The sequence below is a fragment of the Dendrobates tinctorius genome, unplaced genomic scaffold, assembly GCF_039654945.1.
Source record: "Dendrobates tinctorius isolate UK_male_01 unplaced genomic scaffold, ASM3965494v1 ptg000178l, whole genome shotgun sequence".
In the NCBI taxonomy this organism is placed as follows: Eukaryota; Metazoa; Chordata; class Amphibia; order Anura; family Dendrobatidae; genus Dendrobates; species Dendrobates tinctorius.
This window is the reverse complement of record NW_027361845.1, coordinates 2,365,749-2,382,721: the sequence shown is the minus strand read 5'-3', so window position 1 is coordinate 2,382,721 and position 16,973 is coordinate 2,365,749. Positions and strand designations below refer to the sequence as shown.

The 16,973-nt window shown below is 44.4% G+C and overlaps 1 protein-coding gene across 5 annotated transcripts in view; it reads right to left on the bottom strand.

The window, feature by feature from the left end:
- The window catches only part of LOC141054331 (NXPE family member 3-like), a 175,716-nt gene that overhangs the window by 22,516 nt on the left and 136,227 nt on the right, over positions 1-16,973 (bottom strand). For 2 of the 5 annotated variants that reach the window (XM_073551643.1, XM_073551645.1), the window contains 2 exons: positions 14,094-14,160; positions 11,357-11,872 (listed from right to left, as the gene is read on the bottom strand). In XM_073551643.1, the coding sequence (XP_073407744.1) occupies positions 11,357-11,872; positions 14,094-14,141 (564 nt within the window). In that variant the 5' untranslated portion in view covers positions 14,142-14,160. Of the gene's footprint in view, positions 1-11,356; positions 11,873-14,093; positions 14,161-14,256; positions 14,577-16,973 lie in introns of all 5 variants that reach the window. The other 3 variants (XM_073551642.1, XM_073551644.1, XM_073551646.1) reach the window with 3 other exon arrangements.

Here is a 16,973-nt window from a genome sequence, read left to right as displayed (position 1 = left end):
TTCATATGGCCCTTGCCACTTGGTTATAAATTTACTTTTGACAGAAAGAATCAGTACTAACACCTGATCTCTAGCTCTAAATTGTCTCAGCATCGGCGACCAATTGTTGACTCTTGCCTGGGACTTTGCAGTCCTTGACTGCATCTGGACCACATTCTCGATGGTGCTTTGGTGGGGTGTAACCTCTGCTTCCCAGGTCTCCTTTGCAATATCCAGAAGTCCACGAGGGTGCCAGCTGTGCAACAGCCTGTGAGACTTCTCTAATGGGAAACAGCAGATATGGGAGTTGGTAATACCAGTTTAGGCCATCTTTTTCCATGACCTTCTTAAGCATTGACTTCAAGGTTTTGTTGAACCTCTCCACTAGCCTGTCCTTCTGTGGATGGTACACCAATGTCCTGAGTTGCATAACCTGGAGCGCCTTACACAACTCCCTCATCGCTTTAGACATTAAAGGAATTCCTTGATCCTTCAGGATCTCCTTTGGCAGGCCCATCGGTGAAAAAATATGTACTAGCTGTCGACTATACTAAGGGCGGAGGAGTTTTTCAGTGGTACCGCCTCCAGGTACCATGTTGAGTAGTCCATGACCCTCAAGATATATTGGTGACCTCTGGCAGATTTAATTAGCGGTCCAACAAGGTCCATAGCAATGCGGTGAAATAGGACCTCTATAATGGGTAGTAGCACTAGGGGACTACGGAAGTAGCTGACAGGTGGGACAACATCGGCACTAGTTAGCAATCTCTAGGTAACATCCATGCCAGTAGAACCTCCAAAGAACACACTCTTGGGTTTTGTCTATACCCAGATGTTTACCCAAGACATGAGAATGGGCCAAGTCTAACACAATACACCTATATGGTTCCAGTACTATCAGTTGCTTTATAATCTCTCCCATCAGTTTAGTAACTCGGTTTAGCAAGTCCTTTTTGACTCCAAAGTATGGAAACCTGGTGTCAGCCCCTGGCTCTTGTGCGACCCCATTTAGAACAGTAATATTATCAAATACCCCTTTAAATGTAAAGTCCATCTTTTGAGCAGTCCTAAATTTTTCACCAGTCACCCCTAACTCAGGAATATCGGCCTCAGGGGACACTACTTCCTCAACCCCAACAAAGACACAGAGGGGAAATCCATCAGACCCTGGGAGTGGTGACACTTCTTTAAGGGCAACCTGTCTCTTATCCAAGCTCTGTCTCCTTTCACCACAAGTCCCAACACAGACAAAAGTCCTGGCCTAAGATAATTTTGTGCAATGATTCCTGGACCACCCCGACCTCTTGGGACTCAGTACCTTGGGCAACTTCAGTGTCCACTCTGGCCGCTGGATAGTCTTTAGCCAGAAATACAATATATGAAGAGAGAGAAAGAGCTTCATAACAATTAGTAAACCTGAAAGTTTGTAAAAATCTAGTCAATCTTTATTGGCAAAAAGTGAACATACGTTTAAAAACATTTAAGACTGTACATCATATCCCAACCCTATTGCTCTATATAGCTCAATTGAACCAAATAGTTTGCTCCATTGATTAAACATGTATTAGACAGTCAACTAATCAGAAGGATCCAATGATTGCACAACTAGTCTCAGCATTACAAAGTACTGTACCAAAACACCATCAAATGGGATGTAACAGCAATAATACTGACCATAGGTGAAACAGATCTGAGAGTTAGATAGCCATATTATGGAGTATCACTCCTCAAAAGGGGGCAAGGAACAAAATATAAGACTAGCTGAGCAACAGATAGGTATACCTTCTGGCCCCTAGAGGGTTGGAATCCCTCAGGCTGAAAAAAAGCATGAAGCAACAAAGTATGATACGGCAGGGGAAGAACCCCACTTGTATCGCCGGTCATCCTGCTCAACAAGTGAACCTACTGGCCAACTGCTGAATGGATGGCCAGTCTTGGCCTTTCCGTGCCTTGTAGCATCCTGACCCCATACTTCGGAAATTGCATTTTGCTCTTTCTTGACTTGGCTTCTCCATCTTCTATACCTGGCACATACAGGTTGTTTTTGATATGCGAAAAGGAAAATATCCAGCTCAACGATATAGTGAAACCAATATTTTATTCACCATGCAAAATGACAGATTGAGGATAAAAGCATCAGCATAATTCAGGATGGAAATGTGATATCAACGCGTTTCTGGTGGACTAGCACCCTTAATCATGACATCCCCTTTTGGATACTATTGGTTTACTAAGTCCAGTCCAAGGAGGACTATTTTATTACAATATATCTTGCGCTCCTATGGCTGGAATCATTTCTCTTTTAAAACACCATAAGGGTTTGTTCCACTATGTGCCCATAATACTGGAGAGGAAGTGTGGCCCTCAATAGGGTCACCAAACTCCCTGAGTCTAGCAGTCCAGTCACTTTAAGACCATTCACCTTTACGGGTTAAGCTTGTAGTCCCTCGCTGGGTGAACCGTTCACAATGCAGGCCGGATACAGATAGTATAAAAAGCAGCGTCCTAGGCTACAGTCCATCTGCTCAGAGGTCAGCGGACGGCTATATGGCCTGGGCATCGACATTTCCATCATATAATATCTTCAGCTGGGACCTTTGGCACTACCTCCCCTGCCCCTTTAGACCTTGGACACCCCACCCCCTTTTGGGCCTCCATCCACTGTTGGGAGCCCTAATATAGAGTGGGTTGTCTCCCCAAGGAACCGTCGACCCAAGGACCCCTTTCGACCAATCCAATCAAGTTAGCAGTGTTCCGGGGATGACCCTTGGCAACCCAAGTCGGCACTGATCTTGGAAGGGAGTGCACAAATCATTCCATAACCACATGCTCTACCATCTGCGCAGTGGTAGAGGATTCTTGCTGCAACCATTTTTAGACCAGGAGAATCAGAACATTTGTGAGCAAGGGGGTTTGTCATGGTAATACACCCAGCGGTGACCTGTTAGAATCATAGAATGTTAGAGGTGGAAGAGACCTCCAGAGCCATCGTGTCCAACCCCCAACTCAATGCAGGATTCACTAAACCATCTCAGACACCTTTGTCTGTCGAGCATCTGTTTGAAGAGAACTTGTTAGGCGTTGGATTCCTGGCAGTGCACAGCGGGAATTCAGAGCCAGACATCCTGCGGTCTCCCATTCTCCTCCAACCGCTCGGACTCCTGCTCAGCAATCACGGCGAACCAGGCATTCTCCTCAGACTCGTTCTGTGAGCCTAGATGTTGCTGCCACCTCCGGTGCAGCAATGGTAGCGCAACCTGATTTGGAGGGAGCCGCTCCAGAGGCTAAGTCCTCGTGCCGTGCTACTGGGCATGCCCGCAACGTGCCCTCTCACTGGAGAGCAGGGGTCACATGTGCAGGTCCTGTGTCGGATCTGATTGGTCCTTCCTAAAGTATTGGAAGGTCCTGGAAGCGCATGGCTATAAAAGCCTCGCATGGCGGCTCGGCCATGCGCTAGTGTAGCATATTATTCTGTGTGTGTATGGTGATGGATGCATGGTCTGGTGTCTGACTCATTATGAAACCCCTACCCTCTGATATTACGAGTGGTGACTGAGTGTGCATAATCAGCTCCAGGGTTGTGGCAAGCTACACGCCACTTGCTCCACGCCTACACTAGCGTCCGTCGGCGCCCGGTTCTCGGCGCTGACGCTTGCGGCCTTAGCTGCCGCTGCGCTGCAATATCAGCAGCTATAGGTGTTCGCGGCTGCGACGCCACACGCCGGCTCCTGTGACGTTAACAGGGCCAGCGTCTTTGCATATATTTTTGCCAAGCGACTCTGTGTCTGAACAGAGCCGCTCCTAGCATTCGGGTGACGTTAACCCGTGCGCACTACGACACCTTCTGGTGCATCTGCCATTGTCCAGCAGCGGTCTAGTCACCTACCGCACGGTGGACCCCGGGCGGCGAACGCACCTCCTATTATTTATATTTGGTGCGTTCCGCCGTCCCTAACAGAACTTACCACCACTCCACACACTGATCACCGTCAAATAATTTTTTTCTAATATCTAATCTGTATCTTCTCCCCTTCAGTTTCATTCCATTGCTGCGAGTGTTCATGTGCAAATGAGAATAAGGATAATCCTTCTACACTGTGACATCCCTTCAGATATTTGTACACAGTTATTAAGTCTCCTCTTAGCCTTCTTTTATGCAATCTAAACATTCCCAGATCCTTTAACTGTTCCTCGTAGGACATACTTTGCAGTCCGCTCACCATACCGTTAGCTCTTCTCGGAACTTACTCCAGTTATTCAATGGGTTTTTTTTTTAAAATGTGGTGCTCAGAACTGTACACAGTATTAAAGATTAGTTCTGACCAAGGAGGAGTAGAGGGGGGTAATTACATGTCATGATCGAGGTTGTAATACATTCCAGAACTGTGTTTGCCTTTTTTCTTCTGCATTGCACTGTTGACTCATGTGCAGTCTGTGATCTATGAGTATAACAAAGTCTTTTTCACACGTATTTTTGCTTAGTTATTTTTCTGCCATTTTGTAGATGTAATTTTCATTTTACTTGCCCAGATGTATAATCTTGCATTCCTCCATGCTAAATACCACCCTATTAAACACTGCACATTGTTCAAGCTTATCTACATCCTTCTGAATCCTCTCTGTCTTCTCTAGTGTTAGCTATCCCTCCTAGTTTTGCATTGTCTGCAAATAAGATTAGTTTACCTGTAGTTCTTTTAGCTAGTTCATTTCTAAAAATGTTGAACAACACTTGGGCCAGGACAAAGCCTTGTGGTACCTCACTTGAAACACTCTTGCAAGTGGATGTGTAACCATTTATTACCACTCTTCGTCGATCACTGAGCCTTATGAATCAACCTAACTTAGCCTTGGCAATCCCATAAGTGGTCAATTTTCCAATAATAATAGCATGAGATACTTTATCAATTGCTTTGCTGAAGTCGAGATATACTATATCTACCGCATTTCCCTGATCCACTTAGTCAGTGATTCCATCAAAGAGGTAAATTAGATTAGTCTGGCATGACTTGTTTGCTACAAACACGTGCTGGCTCTGGTTAATTGCTGTATTCTTATCCAAATGCATATATACATGCTGTTTAATAATTTCTTCAAAGATCTTTCCTAGTAAAGAAGTAAGGCTCCCTGGCCTGTGGTTTCCTGACTCCATCTTATTTCCTTTTTTGAAGATAGACAAATGTTGTCCCTTTCTCTATTCTTCTGGGATTTCTCCTGATCTCCAGGAATTTTCAAAGATTCTAACTAGTGGTTCTGCAATTTCCTCTGCTATCTCTTTCAGTACCCTAGGATGTAATTCATCTGGACCAGGAGATTTAAATTCATTTATATTAGCTAAGTGTTCTCTCACCATCTCTCTGTTTATAGTGTTAATTATTTTTTTCCTTCAATAACACCATGAAGATCAGTTGATGATACAATTGCTTTCTTAGACAATTCAGATGCAAAAGAGAAATTTAAAAGTTCAACCTTATCAACCTCATTTTTAACCACTTCACTCTTTTCATCCTTGAAAAATCACATAGCATGCCCCCAAAATCCTTTTTATTACTTTTGGTCTCCTTTGCAAGCCTAACTTCATTTTTGGCTTTAGCCCTTTTAATGCTTGCCCTGCATTCTCTGCATACAGCATTATATTCTTCTTTAGATGTGCCCCCCTCTTTCCATTTAACATGCATTTCTTTTTTTCCTGTTAAACATTTGTTAAAGTTCTTTGTTCATTAATGCTGGTCTCTTTAAATACTTTTAATTCTTCATTCTTTTCAGGATTGTTACTGATTGTTCCGTGAGAATTTCAGTTAGCAAAATCACCCATCCTTCTTGGACTTTTCTGTCCTTTAGAACATTCAGTCATTGGACCTTTCCTACCCTCTTTTTGAGTCCATTAAAATCTGCCTTTCCAAAGTCCAACCTTGTGCCCTGACAATCATTGTCATCCCACAAGTGCGCCAAAATTTCATTATTCAGTTTTACTTAATATTTGGTGTCTTGTAAGGCAAAGTCATAGTAGGCTTTCTGGGGCTTCCCAATTAAGTGTGGAGCCAGCACTTCCACCCATTGCTCTGGCAGGAGTTTTTCCCTTCTTGGCAACACTTTCAAAAATGGTAAAAAATGCCTCTATGTCATAACCGAGGGTCATTTTCTGCAGGGCTCTTCTTATCCCATTCCGAATGGAAAAATCATCAGTTGACCTTGCAGTCAGAGCCGCCATGCCACAAACTGCATCTGTGAGTAGTTGCTGCTGCTTAAGTTTTCAAAATTAGATAAACAAACATGATCCTTCTGACATAACGCGAAAAAAAACCAAAAATAGCATACTATATTCAGTTCTCTTTAATACGAGCACAGCTCTAGAGATCTCATATCCTAGCACACCCAACACTGAATGAGTCCAACGGCTCCACATTTACCTTCTGGACCACACCCTGGGGTGGAGATATGGTGAACAGCCTTCCACCCACTCTTCAGATGTTCTCAAAAACCTAGCCCTTTATATGGCTGATTAGCACCTCTCACCGTGTCCTAATTTAGGATGGTCCTGTAGGGCTTCAACAGAAGCATCAGCACTTTGTAGCTGTTAAATAAAAGACTTTTATATTTTCTCTCCAGGACTCTGGACCTGTTTCTGTTAGTTTGCAGGAGCTTTAACTCTACTCCTTAAATTTTCAATAGCATGAATTTTAGGCCCAGGACCGAGCCCCGTAAATTTGTGACACTTGGTCCTGATGAACTTAAGCAGCTCTGGTAAAATAAAAGCTGCACTGTGATTGGCTGCTATGGGCATTACAGACAGTTTTGAAAAATGAGGCCTAGTGGGTCAAAATGTTTGACACAAGACCAACGGAGATGAAACAGACAGAACACCATTTATCTACTCCACCTCATCCATTTAGCCAACATATTGGGTTTGGACCTTTTAGATCCAGCAACTCTTGATCCATTTCTTCTTCAATCCATTGTCTAATTCTACTCATACTACTAATAATAGATGCCGAGAAGGGGAGAGAGATCCAACATAGGGTGTCAACAACACAATACAGGTTGTTTTATGGGTGTAATGTTACCCACTGATTGTTTTCATATCTAAAGGGATGAGTAGACAAAAAACACTAAAGGGGCTGTCTCAAAAATATATCCCTGTAAACTTACACTATTAAGTTATATAAGCATTTTATTTGCAGAAGCAGACATATAAGAGTACCCTTGTGTAAGAGCACTCGTAGCCTTCTAACTGTCCGTTTACAGGGGCTCATAACATGGGCCGGTCAGCGATAGAGCAAATCGGCGCTCGTTAACTTCCACTTGTTTAGGTAATCGTGAGGGTTTTCATGTGAATGGTCATTTGTGCAATCTTTATAACATGTGATCCCAAAAACACCAGCAAACTAAAAATTATGATTTCATTATCACACCAAAAAATTAATGCAAACCAAAAAAAAAAAAATCAATATAAATCACACCCAACGCCCCAAAACAAGAACAGACCTTAAAAAAAGTCAAGCCCCCTGAGCACAAAAAAAGAAAGAAAAAAAAAAAAGACTTTAAAATATCAAACTCCAGACCAGGTCGAAGAATAAATCAGACCTCAGCCCCCCAAAAGAAAACCAGACTCTCTGATAAAACACAGAAACCAGACACTAAAAATGTTCACAGATACAAACCAGACTTCTAGATACACACTTCAGTCCAGATCCCAGACTAACTACAGATCTAAGACCAAACCACTTACTTAAAAACAAAACTTTGAAATAAGCAAAGATCCAAGACTAGGCCCTCCAAATAACTATAGATAGAGATGAGCGACTTTGCCTTTTTTCGGGTCGAGTCGGGTTTCATGAAACCCGACTTTCACAAAAGTCGGGTCGAACGCAATCGGCCGATTATCGTGAAAAGTCGAAGGCCGACTGAAACACGACACCCAATGTAAGTCAATGGGGAAGAAAAGTCGGCAGTGAGTGGAGGACAGGAAACACACCTGAGTAAGCAGGGGGGGGCACTCGTTGGCGATGGCATTGGCACAGGGCCCCTCATAGTACGGCGTGTGCCTGACGGCGGGTGGGCCCTTCACCGGCAGAGACACTTTTGCGTACTATGAGGGGCCCTGTGCCAGTGCCGTCGCCCATGAGTATGCCCCCCCACCTGCTCAAGGAACCTGCACTTTCATCTGCACCTTCCTCTTTGTCACCGTGTAAGGTGGTATAGTATGCGGGAAGGGGAACCTGAGTTTAATCAGGGTCAGAGTCTGGCTGTGTAGAGTGCAAGGGGAATGTAGTGGTCTGGGTCAATGTACCAGCAGAATCATCGAGCAGTGGCTGGGCATCAGTGCACTTGTGGTGCCCCCAGGAGTACGGTCGCCACAGTGGCATTACCTTCCTCCTAGGGAGTGTGAGGTCATGCTTGGGAGCAACGAAGGATCTCTCTAGCAGTTAAACCAACACACAACACAGTTCCCACTCCAGGCCAGCAGGGAGAGCTCTGAACATGACTGCTGAGGAGCTGCTCTCTGTGGTCGGGAGGAGGGAAGTTAGGGCAGTTTGCGAAGGGAAGGGAAGTGTGTGGATGTGAGAAGGGGAGCTGGAGGATGAGCAGAGTTAAGGCTCACTCCTAGCTGGAGCGCATGGTCCAGATTCCAGTCTCCGAGTTTGTAGGGACACTGATGGTCCTGCAGCAGAAACCGGAGGAAGAAGCAGCTGTAAATGCTCTGTTCCCAACTAAGGCTTGGAGGCCCCAGCAGCGACGTGTGTGAGCCAGAAGGAAAAGGCTATGGCTGCCTGCCATACGAGAAAGTTCCAAAAGAGAGTCAACAGGGGGAACTTCAGTGAACTCAGTACTGTGAGTACCTCAGATAAGCGCTAGAACGGAGGCCACACTACCTATCTGCAGAGAGAATTCCTAATTTCCAGACTGACCAACTCCTTCTCCATCTGTACTCTGGGTCCTGGACGGCACTTACCAAGTACAGGTAAAGGAACTGCACGACTGTGCCTGTCATCTTTCTCCTGCACCTGGCGCACGGCTCTGCTACATCCTGCACTGCACACCATCTACCAACTCTTTCATCTGCCCTGCGACTACGGCCCTACCTGTGCAGGGCTTCTACATCTTAGCTGCACCACAACATCTGTCCCAGAGAAGCGACACTGCAGCGCTGGTCAGTCTGATCAGAAACCACAGGTGGCGTCACGTATCATTCACCTATAAACATTATTCACCCCTTTGCATGGATGCCCAGGACCAGTGTGCTGATATAGTGGGCGAAGTCTAGTGACTTCAGTATTTTTTCTATCAGACGTGTTGGGCATTTTTTGCAGGGTTTTTTGCATGATTGCAGACAGTGTCTTTCCTTTCCTGTCCTGTCTAGTTAGCTTGGGCCCCATCGTTTGCTTTTGCTCAGCCTATTTTCCTACCTGTGTTTGTGTTTTCATCTTGTCTCACCGACAATATATGTTTGGGGGCTATCTATTCCTTTGGGGTCTGCTCTGGGGCAGTTTAAATTTCCCCTTTCTTGCTTTAGGCTTATATAGTTCTCCGGCTGTGTCGAGGCGTCTAGAATCATCATCGCAGGTACGCTCCACGGCTACTGCTAGTTGTGTGGATAGGATCAGGGGTCTGCAATCCGCTTAGTTACTAACCTCTCTGGTTTTCTGTGGCTTAGCTTGGTCTTGCTTTCCTCCTCGGTGACCCAATCATAACACCTAACCCTAGCCCTAATGGGAAAATGGAAATACTTTTTTTTAATTTTATTATTTTTCCCTAACTAAGGGGGTGATAACGGGGGGTTTGATTTACTATTTATAGCGGGTTATAATTTTTGGCAGCTGTCACACGCTAAAAAACGCTTTTTGTTGTAAAAATAGTTTTTGCATCACCACATATTGAGAGCTATAATTTTTCCATATTTTGACCCACCGAGTCATGTGAGGTCTTATTTTTTGTGGGACGAGTTGACGTTTTTATTGGTACCATTTTTGGGCACGTGACATTTTTTGATCGCTTTTTATTCTGATTTTTGGGACGTAGAATGAACAAAAATCAGCGTTTCATGAATTTTCTTTGGGGGGGCATTTACACCGTTCCGCTTGCGGTAAAATTGATAAAGCGGTTTTATTCTTCGGGTCAGTACGGTTACAGTGATACCTCATTTATGTCTTTTTTATGTTTTGGTGCTTTTATGCAATAAAAACAATTTTATATAAAAAATAATTATTTTTGCATCGCTTTATTCTGTGAGCTATAACTTTTATATTTTTTCGCTGATGATGCTGTGTGGTGGCTCGTTTTTTGCGGGACAAGATGACGTTTTTAGTGGTACCATGGTTATTTATATCCGTCTTTTTGATTGCACGTTATTGCACTTTTTGTTCAGCAGTATGATGATAAAGCTTTATTTTTTGTTTCGCTTTTTTATTTTTATTCTTAAAGGGGTTCAATAAAGGAGTTAACTAGTGGGACAGTTTTATAGAGCGGGTCGTTACAGTTGCGGCGATGCCAAATATGTCTACTTTTATTGTTTTTTTATTTTATTTATTATGGAATTTTTTTTTATTTATTTATTTATTTAGCGATTTTTTTTATAAATTATTTTTACACTTTTTTTTAACTTTATTACAATGTCCCGGGGGGGGACATAACTGTCATGTGACAGATCGCTGATCTGTCACATTACAGACAGTGCTGCAGGCTTCCTCATGCCGGCGCTTTGCAGGCATTAGGAAGCCAGCCACCTGCAGGCCCCCGAAGGTCCCCGCCGCCATTTTGGATTCGGGGACCTGCAGGGAAGGAGACCCCGCAGCAGCGCTGAACATCGTGCTGCTGTGGGGGGTCTCAGGGAAGCACGGCGGGAGCCCCCTCCCTCCCGATGCTTCCCTAAACCCCCAGTACACTGCGATCATGTTTGATCGCAGTGTGCCAGGGGTAAACGTGACGGGGGCGGTCCGTGACCGCCCCTGACACATAGTGCCGGGTGTCAGCTGTGATAATCAGCTGACACCCGGCCGCGATCAGCTGCGCTCCCCCCGTGAGCGCAGCTGAACGCGCTAGACGTAATATTCCGTCCATGGGAATTAGGTCCTGGGTCACATGGACGGAATAGTACGTCTAATGTAGGAAAGGGGATAAAATCTTGCTGCTCCATCCATTGATTTCAGGACCTTCACACCAATAGTCATGTTACTTTCTATGATCAGGTCCTTCAACGATTCTTGTGCTGAGGATGATTGCACACAGGACAATCATGGAAAAAGAGTGATGTGCACAAATTCCCTATAATTTCTAAAATAAAATTCCACTCCTCACCTAATATCTGTTCTGAGGTGTAGCCCTAAGTAGCCATCTACCTCTAGTACCAGCCCCATCTGGAATGGATAAATGCTGCGCTTACCTTCTCTGGATGACTTTCCCTCATTCTCTTCAGAACATCAACAGCTTCACTGGAATGAATGAGCCTGATCTGCACTCGAGCTTCCCCCGTCCACGGAAGAAGCAAAGTGGCCAAGTAGCTTCCATTATTATAGTCCTTCACGTGACCGGTCACTCCAGCTTTAAGTGCTGGTGAGTGGAGCTTGGCCCGGAAGAAGTCTCCACCATATTGCTTTTGTTGACCATTGTGATCCCGAGCTGTGATGATCACTTCCAATTTCTCCCCAACTCTGTATATTTTCCATGGACTCAGTAGTTCATAATTACATTTATTAGGACTGGTGGAGAAGTTATAATGTGTGACAGGAGATGTGGGTCCAGGCCAATCAATCAGTCTCATAAACTTTATGAATTTGGGGTTAATAGTTTGCGAGGAGACAGTTGTGGTTTGGTGGGTGCTCATAGTAGGAGTCTGTTTCTTAGGGGACGGAGGTTTGTATTTTTCTACATTCTTCATTAGAAAGAACCTGAAATTAAACTAAAAATATTGTGAATTACAAAAAAATGCAAAATATTTTACAGACACATCTTTACGATTCTCTTAGACTCTCTAACATAAAGTGATGCTATGATAGACAGCACAAAATTCTTATCGGCTTGTAAGAAAATTCTTGCACTTTTACTTACTACAGCAGCACGTTTTGCCCCCAATAAAATGAAAGAACCCAGGGTGTGAAAATAATTATCATCAACTATCATTGAGCCATCACTGAAAAAAAAAGACGAGCATTGTAGAAAAAAGTTGAACTATGGGAAAAGTATCCTGATTAGTGATGAGCGAGTATACTCTTTACTCGGGTTTCCCCGAGCATGTGTAGGTACTTGTGCCGACTGGGAGGTGGTCCCTTTCGGCTGCAAGACAGACTGGAGACAGACACAGGAATCTGTTCAATCAGGTCCAAACTTTATTGGGTGTCCTCCTGACATCCACGGCATGCATGACAGCTCCTGCCCCTAGGCCCGGGTACCCGTCACTTCCTGTTATTACTATTGGCAAAGTTCCTCCGGGTTCTTTCACTGTGGCGGACGTAAGGCCCACAGCCACAGCGCTTCCCCCTGGCTATGTCTGCCCGCTCTACACCTACTCACTCTTCGGTATCCAGCCATCTGGTACCCAAACCTTCCATTAGTCACTGCCGTCCTCTCCTGCGGCTGTTTTGTCAGGGCCACCCCTCTCTCCTAGTAACTGTCTGTTTCTCCTCTGTCCTTCTTGAGCTTCTCTTTTCTCTGTCCTCTCCTGGGCTCTTCTCACTTCTCTCTTCCTCCTGGGTGTCTCTCCTACCCCTGGGACTCTCCTTCCTTATATCTCCTCCTTCTGGAAATCCCCTTCTCAGTCCGGTAACTCCGCCCACCATGACTATACAGTTTCTCTAGCCTAAGGCCTACTGTTGAGTCCTATTCTCACTGCTCTGTCTCCATCTTGTGGCCAAAACCCGATACTACGTCGTCCTGTACTAATTTCCAGCTGTTATCCATATACATACAATAAAGCATAATGCACACCATCCTTTACATGTTCTTCCCATCTCAGACAGGTCCATAGGTCAATCCACCCCCTACACATGCTCGGGTGGTCTCTGAGTATTTTGGCGTGCTCGGAGATTTAGTTTGTGTCGCCGCAACAGCCCGATTTGCGGCTGCTAGCCAGCCTGCATACATGAGGGGATTGCCTGTTTGTTAGGGAATGCCCTCATATCCACTGTTGCATATAGGCCACCTGTTTACAATCACGTCACAGGCTCGCTGATGGTAGTGTTGAATGATGCGCCCTCCAGCCGGCGAGTGATAAATTCCACTGTCAGGATTTTAAATCATCTGTCATGTGCGGGAAAGACTCGAGCCCACATCAAAGGTAGGCTCACCAATTTTGACGTACATGTACGTCAAAAGTTGTGAAGGGGTTAAACAGGCTGTTGATTACCACCAGTTACCAATCTTTAACCCATAGAGTTGGATACAGTCCTAGGAGACCTCAAAGTGTGACACATCTTTTCAGGGCAGTTAGAGGCTTTGCAGAATTGAGATTAGCTGCAAACCATTTTTTTCTTTCTAAAACGGTCAACCTGGAGAACTTGAATTTCCAAAGATTTCATTATTTATAATTCTGCTTGTTTTAAAAAAAATCATGAGCTAACAACAACTTTAATTACCAGTGAATCAGAGACATTTCCACTTATTTATAAAACACAATCATGTGACCACTATTGGCCAATAGAATAACTCCAGTGAACACCTACCCCTCAGGGTCACATGAGGGTTAACCATTATTCACTTTCTAAATATATTTATTTCCTGGAAAAATACTTAGAAACAAACTGAAATGAAAGGGAAGACTCCGATTCTAGAAGGATTTTAGGGGAGCGTGAGAATATTCATGGTATAAAGCTAGAATCTTGACAGCAGGGCCCTGAGTATGCTCAGAGGAAAGAAGAGTTGACCACCACACGTGTGAGGTTCTCTCCATGCAGTTCTAAAAAGACCTCCAAAAATTGCCCAGACAGAGGGTGAAGGCGCTCTCTATGGCGCCCATCAAGTTCATTGGGTTGCAACTTGCCATGGCAGCCAGAAGCTCAAAAATGCCTCCAGCTCTATCATTGTCATTAAAGTAATATCCTAGAAAACCCCATGTAAGGGGTCCTTTGTGAACATGGCCATCAGCTAATTTTAGATAGGTAGAATGGTAGCCCCCATGTACTTACCCCTGCCAGACATATAAGACACAAGATCAGGAGCCAGCGTTGCTTCATGTTCAGGAAGAAGAGTCTTCTGTAATATAGAGAGCTCTGCTATAAACATGTCATCACCTATATAATTACAGGCTTTTATCTATTACGTAGATCGCAGTTGTAAGAAGAAACTGACCTTGTCACACGGCTGTAACTCACCTGGATGTGTCCTATCATTGTCTGCCTGCACTTCATGTGAACTCAGTATATTGTCGGAGAGGCTGCTTTGTAATTTTTAAGTTCCTGTCTGCATAGAAGGTGAAGTGTAGAGTTGGTGAGAATTTTTTCACAAAACCCCGACCAGCAGCCATCTCCTTAATCTGTGGCTGTTGGGTTGACGGGAACCCTGGGAACCCTCTCCTACCTCCTGGCACAGATGGCCATTCTTTTGATTAGTCGGCCTGTGGCAATGTCATCTGTCACTTTTGGAAGTGCATTGAGCAGCAGGGTGGTGTACTGGTAAAAGGGGAAAAAAAAAAAATCTTTTAAATCTTCTGCCTGAGCTGAGTGTGACCTGAGCGTAAGTGCGAATTGTGGTAAGTGTGTGACTTGTGATTCAGTGAAGAGGTATTTGGAAAACCTATAACAAATACCTGTGTGAGTTGCTGAATTGTAGGTTGCTGAGCGCTTTCTACCTGTTCAATTTTTGGGGGGCTTGGGGGCTTGTTTAACCTATTTTTTCTTTCTACAGGGTTAATCTCTAATTTTACTATCTGTGTTTTTAAGGGTTTCCTATATTGCATTTAAATCTTGAGGTGTAACTATATTCACAAGGTCTTAATTAAGGGTGAGAGTTCATAATTAAGGGTTTATAAGGGGCAGCTGGTTGGGGCTCAACTCCTTTTGGAAGTGCATTGAGCAGCAGGGTGGTGTGCTGGTAAAAGGGAAAAAAAACTCTTTTAAATCTTCTGCCTGAGCGAGTGTGAACGAGCTGAGTGTGACCTGAGCGCAAGTGCAAACTGTGGTAAGTGTGTGACTTGTGATTCAGTGACTTTGGATTCAGGGAGTTTCCAAGGGAGGTATTACTGAATTGCTGTTATATTATATTAATACTTTTTATTTATTTTTACTTATCTTTTTGTCTGGTGCAATCCCCATTAGGATGTGCTCCACTATTGCCAATGCCATCCAGTGCACGTCTTGCCGCATGTATGAAATCCTTGAACAGCCGGTCGAGGTTGCATACTGCTGTGCGAGATGTGAGCACATTGTGCATTTGGAAGCCCAGATACTGGATTTAAATGTGCAGCTGACAACACTGAGATCCATAGACAATATGGAAAGGAGTCTTCTGCTCACTGAGCAGACGCTCAATGGGATAGATGAGGGGGGGATGCTAGGTTGGAGCTGCAGGACAACGAAGCAGCTAGCTGGGTGACAGTTAGAAGGCGGGATAGAGGGAAGAGCACAGATAGGGCAATCTGTCACAAAGACAGGGATCATCGAACGGTGTGCTGCTTATCTGGCGCTCGAGTCCGACACATCGCTGATCGGGTTGACAGATTACTGGGAGGGGCTGGCGAGGACCCAGCGGTCATGGTGCACATTGGCACAAATGACAAAGTTAGAGGTAGGTGGAAGGTCCTTTAAAGATGATTTCAGGGAATTAGGCTGTAACCTTAAAGCAAGGGCCTCCAAGGTGGTATTTTCGGAAATACTTCCTGTACCACGTGCCACACCAGAGAGGCAATGGTAGAATAGGGAGGTTAATAAGTGGCTCAGGAATTGGTGTAGGAAGGAGGGGTTTGGGTTCCTACAGAACTGGGCCGACTTCTCAGTTGGCTACAGGTTCTACGCTAGGGACGGGCTGCACTTCAATGGGGAGGGTGCAGCTGTGCTGGGGGAGAAAATGGCTAGAAGGTTGGAGGAGTGTTTAAACTAGGGACGGGGGAGAGTATTCCTTTTATAGGAGGGGAAGACAGTGCAGCTAGAGAACTGGGCACAAATAATGACATTGGGGGTGGAGTTAGAACAGTTAATAATTTAAGAATAGAGGTACAGAGAGATACATAAAGTGCATGTATACTAATGCCAGAAGTCTCGCCAACAAGATGGAGGAATTGGAGTTAATGTTGTTGGAACATAATTATGACATGGTGGGGATATCTGAGACATGGCTGGACGAGAGCCGTGACCGGGCGGTTAATTTACAGGGCTATAGTCTGTTCAGAAATGACCGAACAAATAAGCGAGGGGGAGGTGTGTGTTTACATGTGAAATCATCCTTAAAACCCATCCTGCGTGATAATATATATGAATCTAATGAAAATGTAGAGTCCCTGTGGGTAGAGATAAGGGGAGAGGGGAAAAATAATAAATTACTGATAGGGGTTTGTTATAAGTCTCCAAAAATAAAGGAAGCAACAGAGAATATCCTCATAAAGCAAATAGATGAAGCTGCGACTCAAGGAGAAGTCATTATTATGGGGGACTTCACCTACCCTGAAATACATTGGGGAACCGAAACCTGCAGTTCTAGCAAAGGTGATAGGTGTCTGACAACTATGAGAGACAATTGCCTTTCACAACTGGTTCAGGACCCAACAAGAGGGGGGGGCACTGCTAGACCTAATATTAACCAACAGGCCAGACCGCAGATCAAATGTAAGGGTTGAGGGTCACTTGGGTAATAGTGATCACAAATTAATAAGTTTTCATATATCCTTTAATAAGATGTGTAGTAGAGGGGATACAAGGACACTAAACTTCAGGAAGGCAAATTTCCAAAGAATGAGAGATGATCTTGGTGCAATTAACTGGGACGATATCCTGAGACATAAAAATACACAAAGAAAATGGGAGACGTTTATTATCCTCCTGAATAGGACCTGTGCACAATATATACCGTATGGG